This window comes from Haemorhous mexicanus, chromosome 26 (assembly GCF_027477595.1).
Source record: "Haemorhous mexicanus isolate bHaeMex1 chromosome 26, bHaeMex1.pri, whole genome shotgun sequence".
Taxonomy (NCBI): Eukaryota; Metazoa; Chordata; class Aves; order Passeriformes; family Fringillidae; genus Haemorhous; species Haemorhous mexicanus.
The window spans coordinates 2569995-2578757 of NC_082366.1; the positions used below are offsets into that span (position 1 = coordinate 2569995).

At 44.5% G+C, this 8763-nt stretch overlaps 1 protein-coding gene across 1 annotated transcript; it reads left to right on the plus strand.

Moving 5' to 3' along the window:
* The first annotated feature begins 1724 nt into the window (after positions 1–1724).
* COPS8 (COP9 signalosome subunit 8) lies at positions 1725–8554 on the plus strand. Its single transcript, XM_059868242.1, has 8 exons — positions 1725–1881; positions 2698–2768; positions 3477–3525; positions 3662–3794; positions 4586–4693; positions 5362–5424; positions 6528–6569; positions 7222–8554. The coding sequence occupies exons 1-8, from the start codon at positions 1804–1806 to the stop codon at positions 7299–7301; spliced, it is 624 nt and encodes a 207-aa protein (XP_059724225.1). The 5' UTR covers positions 1725–1803; the 3' UTR covers positions 7302–8554.
* Positions 8555–8763: the final 209 nt, after the last annotated feature.

Consider the following 8763-nt stretch of genomic DNA (forward strand, 5'->3'; position numbering starts at 1 on the left):
TGGCACAGAGCTGGCGGCAACAAAGGGCCGTGAGGATCGATGCGGCTGGCGGGGACGGGATGAGAGGCTGTTTCCCGGGAAAAGTGATGCCTGAGCCGGCGGAGCAGCAGTGCCATCGCCTGGAGCCCTCCTCCAAGATGCTGTTGCCTCGGGCGAATCCCAAAAGCGAACACAAACACGCGTTAGTTTTGTTTTTCCACAGCCAAAACCTCCCCCGCAGCGCGGGGATTCCATGGCAAAGGGATCGGGATTTACACCACTCTTCCTCTTTTTCACCCCAAAAGCGTGGGGAACGCGGGAGTTTTGCAGCTCTTGAGCACGGCTTGGGAAAACTCCGTGCATGAAGGATAAATGGTGTGGGGAATGATTTTTAGGGCAGTGCTGGGGATGGAGGGTGGTGGGAAGAGCTGGGGTCAGGCGTTGTTCAAGGAATACGGGGCAGAGGATGATGGTGGAAAGCAAATCTGTTGTATCAGAAAGCAGACTTTTACAGAAAAGGAGCGCCTCGGGTTGATTTTACCCTAAAAATGTGAATTTACATCTGTGGCCCCGGTAATAACACAGATTTGGAGACAATATTATCATTTCCCGTTGCCTCAAACTGGGATGCAAACACATCCAAGCCATAAATGGGGCTCCTGAGCTGAATCCTGGGGAAAGGTGGGCAGGGCTGGAGGTCCTGGTGCTGGATGGGACCTCACTGGGGATGGATGGGGAGCCATGGATGGCCGAGGGACAGTTCCATCTCTAAAATAGCACCAGTGCTGTTAAAATGCTGTTTTAGCATATTGTGGGCTCTTTTATAGGATATAAAATATCTGTGCTTCTATCTATCTATCTATCTATCTATCTATCTATCTATCTATCTATCTATCTCTCTCTCTCTCTCTCTCTCTCTCTATATATATATATCTATCTATATACCTGTATCTATCTCTCTCTTTCTGTATATATATATATATATATACATATATATATATATATCTTTCTGTATATATATACATACATATATATATATATATATATATCTAAGTACAGATACAGATGCATGGCTCTATATATATTGAATATTTATTGGGTATGTATCAGAGCTGTGTCAGGGGAGGTTTAGGCTGGATGCTGGGATAAAGGGTGAGCTCTGAACAGACTCCCCGGGGAATTGTGACATTCCCAAGGCTGCCAGGGCCTAAGGAATGCTTGGACAAGGCAAAGGCTGGGATTGCTGGGGTGTCTGTGCAGGTCCAGGGGTTGGACTTGATGATCCTTGTGGGCTAACTTAGGATATTCCGTGGTCCTGGCGCCAGCAGCAAGCAGGGGATTTCACAGGAAACAAAGATAAAGGGATCCACGTGTAAAAATTACTTCTAACCCCCACCAGAAACAGGCACAGAGCTGGAAAAGCAATTCCCATCCCTTGAGAGCAGCCCTTACATACATGAAATACGCAATAAGGGATGGAGGGTGCCCGTCTCACGCATCCCGTGACAAATACAGAGAGAAAACCGAACGCATTGCACGCCAAGCACACTAATTTCTTTTTGTGCCGCGGAAACTTTCCTTATTACACAGAAAACAAAGGGATTTTTAACCACCACCACCCTCAGGAGCCGCGCGCCGCCCTCAGCCCCTCACGGACTGTGGCCACGCCCCCTGGTTCAGACCACGCCCTCCCGAAGTCGGGCCACGCCCCCTCACGCGGTCCTCCAGGAGCACAAAGAGGCGGGCGGAAAGGGCTGTGGGGAAGGCGGAAGTGACGTCAGGGCGCGGGCGCCTGCAGCGGGCGGGCGGCGCCGTGAGGGGAAGATGCCGGTGGCGGTGATGGCCGAGAGCTCCGTGAGCTTCAGGCGGCTCCTGGAGCAGTGCGAGACGCAGGAGCTGGAGGTGCCGCGGAGCGGGGGGGAGGGGGGTCTGTGTCTGTGCGTGGGAGGTGGGCGTGTGTGTAAGCGGGGGAGGGCGCAGCGTTTGAACTTGCCCCTTGGGCTCGCCACGGAGCCCTTCAGAAGGTCGCAGGCTGCAGATAAATGGGTGTTTCTGTATAATTATTCGCGTCGTTTCAGGGGGAGTATGAGGGAGGGGGAGTTTGTGTGTTTCAGTCCTTCTCGTGGCTGAGAAAAGGAAAATATTGATCAGGGGAGTAGGCCCCTGAGCCAGGCTCGGGGAATTACCCTTAGACCGAGTTTTACTGTGGCAACTTTCGCTGGAAGCTCCCTCCGTGCTGCTTTACGTTCTCTTGTCCCTTGAGAAAAGGCCTGAAAGTTGGAAATCTTTGCAGCTTTCAAAATTTTACAGCTTTTTTTGTCGCTCGTTTATTTCCTCCTTGTGAGCTCTGCTGAAGTGTGGCAGGGGCTGAAGCTTAGCTTGAGGGTTTTGGGAGGGGCAGAGAGGCTTTGCTGTGGTGGAGTGGCCTGAGCTGAAGGTAGGCAAAGTCAGGGGTTTAATTAATAGGGGTAAATTAATAGGGGTTAATTTAATTTCACTTTCAACAGCTGCAACTCTCGTGAGCATAGGAAAATGGAAGATGTAGGCTTACTTATTCCCGCCCAAAAATTGCACAGGTCTGTTATGTGATGTGAAAAAAAAAATAATAGAAATCAGTCATCTTGGAGTGTTCAGTTTACATAAACCTTGGCTTCCTGCTGTGTTTTGTATCCACCCCTTTTTAAACTCTGCAGCCCTGTAATGTGTGTTTGTTTCCAGGCCCCTGGAGGAATTGCCACACCCCTGGTTTATGGCCAGCTGCTGGCTCTGTACCTGTTGCACAATGACATGTAAGTGGCTTGTCCCACCCTGTGGCTTTGTCACCAGCACGCTGGGAAGGGGCTCTGTGATTAATAAAAATGTTGGTTTTGCAAAGAAATTATGACAATGCTCCTGGGGATCAAATCTCTTTCACCCTTGATCTGACAGGAAAGCTGTTCCCCTTTCCTGTGGGGAAATTTGGGAATAAAGTTCCTTCAGTGGTGAAATTGGCTCCTCTGGGAAGTGTTGAACATTTCAGAGTTTTGTTTTGGGTTGGATTTGGGAGTGTTTTGGATTTCTTTGTTTGTTTTGGGCTGGATTTGTTTAAATCCCAGCAGGATAACTCTGGACCATCCCTGTTAAAAATGAGGGATGCTGTTGGCTTGAAGGAGCTAAATCTGCAGGAATTCCTGGGAATTTGCTCTGGGGGGGTTATTCCATGTCCCTGTGTGTACTTAATGCACTAAATTGAGGTTTTAGGGAGAAATTGCTTTCCCAAACTGGTGTTAAATGAGGCAATTCATGAACTGTTGGTTGTGTTACAGCAGTCCAGTGTTGTCTGCTGGAGGGCAGCTCTGCTTTGCCACCTCAGTATCCAACATTCCTTCCTGGAAAGAATATTTTTAAAGCACTGAGAGTGTTCATCACAACACCTGGGCAAACCTTGTGGTGTCTCTTTGCAGCATTTGGTGACTGAGAAGTATTTTTAATATTTTTATTTGTTTATTTATTTTTAGGAATAATGCACGTTATCTCTGGAAAAGAATCCCTCCTGCTATCAAATCTGTAAGTACTGGGCCAAATTCACCTCAGAAACTGCTGTTTTTGTTGCACAGCAATGTTCTCTGAAAACCTGGGGGTGGAAGTGGAGATTTTCTTCTGGATTAACACTGGGGTCTGGTTTTGGTTTTGGTCACAACAGGCAAATGCTGAACTTGGTGCAGTTTGGTCAGTGGGACAAAGAATCTGGCAGAGGGACTTCCCAGGGATCTACACAGCAATCAGTGCACATCAGTGGTCTGAGACTGTCCAGCCAATCATGGAAGCACTCAGAGGTACAAGCTGAGCTCCTGAGGGGAGCAGGGAACTGCCTGGAATTACTTGTGTCTGCTCCAACAGAAATAAATTGTTCATTGTAAAAAGTCAGGACAACTGCTGACAAGTTTTTGTGGGTTTTACTAAAAGGGTTTCAGGTGTTGGGTGTAAATTAAAAGCTCTACAAAACCTCGTAGAAACAACTAAATTGGTCTCGGTAGGATTTTGTTTCTGTGTGTTCTTTGACACTGGATTTTCATAAACCATGTGGTTTGTTCTGTAAGAGCAAAGCAGACCATAAATCACCCAGTTTTATCAGACTTCTAACCAGGGAACTCAGCTTGGCATTCCAGGACCTTGTTGGACTTACAAGGTGGTTTCTCTGTGAAATGTTTTCCATCCTCTGTCGTGGTAGTATGCAGATTCTAGAGAGCAGTGCAGACTGCTGAAAAGAGGTGTTCTGCAAAACAGATTCTCTGTAGCTTGAGAAACAGCTGCTTTTTAGATGGCACTAATTATTAACTAATTGCTGGCACATTGCCAACAGAGAATGCCATCAGCTGCAGAGTTCCCTGTGCTGTGATGTGGAGCCCAGCATGCTGCAGGCTGCACTTGCAAGCTTTGCCCTGGCAGAGAACAAGCTGTTGTCTCTTGCTGCTGATTGTGAGCTGTGGGAGGGGAGGGGGAACTCCTGAAGTGCTCCCTTGAAGGCTGGTAGTGATTTTCCAAAGGTGGTAGAATTGAGGAAATGTTCTCAGGTGTCCAAGCTCTGGAGATGAGTCTCTGGTGTCCTGTGTTCCTCTCTCCCTAGATGCAACCAGGAGACGAGCCTTTGGACTGGTTTCCCAGGCTTACACATCCATAGTTGCAGATGATTTTGCAGCCTTTGTTGGCCTTCCTGTAGAAGAAGCTGTGAAAGGTACTTGGCTTTATTCCCTGAGTAATTTTTATACTGATGATTGTGGCATTCACATTCTCTGATAAAATCCCTTGGCCCAGGGCTTTTCTCCTGGGAAGCTGAGAGGCATTAGAGAAAAGGGAAAGAATTCTTATCTCATTTGCTTCTCCACACTTCTCACATGTGTGGTGCTCACATGTGGAATGTGTTTGGAGATTGTTCACCCACAGGTGATTGTTCCATTGCATGCTGCTGGGAGTTGTTTTGGCTCTTTGGCCAATCAGGGCCAAGTTGTGTCAGGGCTCTGGAAAGAGTCAGGAGTTTTCATTATTATCATTTTAGCATTCAGTAAGTGTCCTTTCTGTGTTCTTCAGTACAGCATTCTTTAATATAATATACTATAATAAAGTAATAAATCAGCCTTCTGAGAACATGGAGTCAGATGCATCATTTTCTCCCCTTGTCGGGGTTGCCAGCATTTACAATAGATAATGAGCTCAGAGAGCTCTAAGTGATGATTAATATAAATGTACCTACAAATTCTGAGCCTCTCAAGTGACTGGGCAGTGATTAGAGAGAAAAAAAAAAAATCTTGGTTCTGGATAATGGTTTGATTTTCTTAAAAAAATTATTTGCTGTTAATTATCACTCTTTATTCTCTCCTTCTGTATCTTACAAATCCTTTCCAGGTGTGCTAGATCAGGGCTGGCAAGCAGACTTTGCAACTCGCATGGTGATGCCTAAAAAGCCAGGTAGGTGGAGCTGTAACTTCATGAAACAGTTCATTTTCTAGGAATTAGGTGAGATGTTTTTAATTACAGCTTTGCACAGGATTCTCTTGGATACTTTTTGGACACTCATGCTGCTCATAAACACGGGGCATGTGTAAAACGTGAGGAAGTACAAAGTGGTGGATTTGGTTTGGACTTACAATGAGTAGTTTGGATTAAGCTAAGTCCTCACCTGAACTTGTTTAAACAAAAGCAGACAGGATGTGCTGGGATTGCTCCCTCTCCTCCTGCTGCTGGCTCTGCCTCTGTGCAACGTAAACTGGATGACCTCAAATGGTCTTAACCTAATAAAGATGAGTAAAAAATACACCATCTTGAACCTGATATTTTTTAATTTTTTCCCCTTCAGGAGAATTAGAACCTCTTTAGGCAGGTGTTCAGAGGAGCTCCAGTTGTTGATATAATGTCCTTTCTTGTAAAATCTAAATATTTTCTTTACTTTCATGGTGTTGATTACAAAATGTCTATTCCTGCAACGCTTGGTCTGCAGAAATACTTGATTTTTTTTTTCTCTAAATCTGTAGCTGGCTGTGGCAAAAATAAATATTAAGATGTAAAAGCAGGATGAAACAACTGTTCTTAACTGCTCTGTGCAGCTCTGCAGAAGGAGCCAAATTACAGCATATCCAAAAGGGCAGGACCTGTTAGACCAAGAAATGACACTGTTTGTATGGGCAGAGCTTTTGGGATTTCAGAGCCCATAATAAACAGGTGCCAGGTGTGGAAATTTACCCCTAAGGGGCACAAAGCCAACCACAGCCCTGAGACTTTATGTATGAGCAGGTGGGGTTTTTATGAACTGGCTGCAAAATATGCAGAGCTTTAAAAAACTGGGAATTACTTACATGTGATTTTATTCCAAAAGTGAGTGCAAGAGCTACTATTCAGGCAAAAAAAAGAGGCTCTTTTGAAATGGCTAATCCTTAGGTGTTCTGCTTTTTAGTTACAAAGTCAAGTGTGATGAATATACAGGTTTAATTTTAATTAGCTCTTGATCCATGTTTTGTTGCATAGAACTGTTTAAAACTGTTCCACTGGGCTAATTTTGTATGTTTTTTCTCCAGGTGTGCTGGAAGCTTCCTTTAACAGATTTATTCCTTCATCAGGTATTTTTGTTTATATATCATGGATTTAGCTAAACCTGCATAAACAGTGTCAGCACTGAGTGGGAATTGAGTCCTAGAGAGGTGAATGTCCTCACTGCCTCCCCAGAATAAAAAACAACAGCCCAACCCAGTCAGGTGCTCTGTAAATGTGCTTCTCCCTCTGTCTTCTCACTCCCTCTTGTTTTAAGCAGTGCCTGAGATTTCTGAGGTTCCCAATTCCACAGCAGAGCTCCTGTGTGTTCTGCTGGTCTGGTCACCCACCAGATCTGTTTGTTTGGAGTCTCCAGGATGGCAGCTTGCAAGGAAAGGAGCAACCAGAGAGCTCCAGGAGCTTTCTTCTGAGGGCAGAATACTGTTAGCCCTCAGTACTCATACTGCAGTGTGTGCAGAGAAATTCTGGGGGCTGCTGACAAGTGGAACTTGTTGCAGCAGTTTTTGTGGTTAGTAACTCCTGGCCTCCTGGATGGTGCAGGTAACAGGAATTATGTCAGCTGGAGCTGTGCAGGGAGGAGATGCAGTCAATTCTGTCCCCAGAAGGCTGTTGAAAGTCAGATGCATTTAATTTGTTTTCCCTTACTGTTGTGATGGATGGTACTGCTGATGGGTTTGCTTTCTAAATTTCATTATTGATCCATTTGTTTTATCTTTGTAGAACCTGCTCCGGTCCCACCAATTCCCAACGAACAGCAGTTGGCCAGATTGACTGACTATGTGGCTTTCCTGGAAAACTGATCACCCTGCTCCTGTGCTCAGAACAACTTGGGAATCCTGTGTACTGACAGTTTTAGATCTAAGATTTATTTTATTCTGTTTTATTCTGTTAAATGTTGCAGCGTCCCCCACTCAGAAGTGTCAAGTATCTAGTGTATGTCAGCCCCACTCCTGTTTTGCCAAAGCCCAGCTAGCAGTGAAACAATCCTTTAACTCCTGCAATATTTATTCAGTAGGTACACAGCATACACAGCAGTATTACATAGTACTTTTTTTTTAATTGACTCAAAGCAGAACCTTTTTCAGATGTGTTAGAAATGGAGAAGAAACAATTCTCTGGTGAGTACTGCAGTGCTTATCACAGATCTACTGCATGTTGAACTAGAGGACAGAGAGTGGAAGGCTGCCCAGCCTCTATGTACAAAGAAAAAAATATTTTGATGAAAGTGAAAGAAAACAATTTTGCAGTAATTCTCTTGCAAATATTTTTGTGGCATATTTATAATTGATTTTTTTCTTGTTCTTTCGAGATAGTTAAATCTACTTCTTGTTCTGATGTGAGAAATTTCACATCAGGCATGTTTTTACAGCAGAATAATTGTTTAACAAAGACACATCTACGCTTTGAGGAAGTATTTTGACTTTTTGAAGGTTTTGAGTGATGTAGGACACCAGATGTTTTTCTGGGTAACCCTACACCTTGAAACCTGTCATGTCTTGCTCCCTTTCAGTACGCTGGGCCAGGATCTGCAAGAAATAACAATTCTTACCTGTCTTTAAGCTTTCTGGGTTACTTTTGCAGTGATTGGAGAGGAGTTTCAAGGTTAGAGTAGGAGCAGAGCCCAGCTGAGAGGGGGGTGATGCATTGTGCTCTGTCAGTCTTTGAGCTGAGAGTGGATTTTGGAAGCAAACATGAATTCTCTTGCCATTTGTGTCGCGTTGGTGAAAAGGCTGTGGAGAAAGAGTGGTGCTTTAAAGGGCAGTGCATGTCTCCATTTATTTCTCTCCCCTTTCTGAAATCCTATCCAGAGGTTCCACAGAAGCTGGCGAGTGTGCCCTTGTGCTGTGATTGTTTTTCCAGTGTGCACTCTCTACTGTACATTCTCTTGGTGAGGGGGTGTTAGCAGGGAGGAATTACAAACTGTGCTCTTGCTGCCTTGAGAGCTCACTTGATTTGTAAACACTTTCTCAAAATGATTATTTATTTGAAACCCGCCTAAGACTTGGATTGCTAAATTTTTCTTCAGTGATATTAAAGAACATGTTTACACTGACTTTGTGCACTTTGAGTTTTTAAATTTTCTGCAGAATAAAGGTCTGGTTTGGTGAGTTTTTTTAATGAATTCTTACTGGCCTAATTTGAAGAGGGCTAGTTAAGGATTACTGCAATATTTTATGCCTCAACAGTTTCGTGTGCAGCAATTGTATGGTGTTGTATTGAAAAAAAACCCTGGCACCCCTCAGATGTCTTGAAATATTCCTT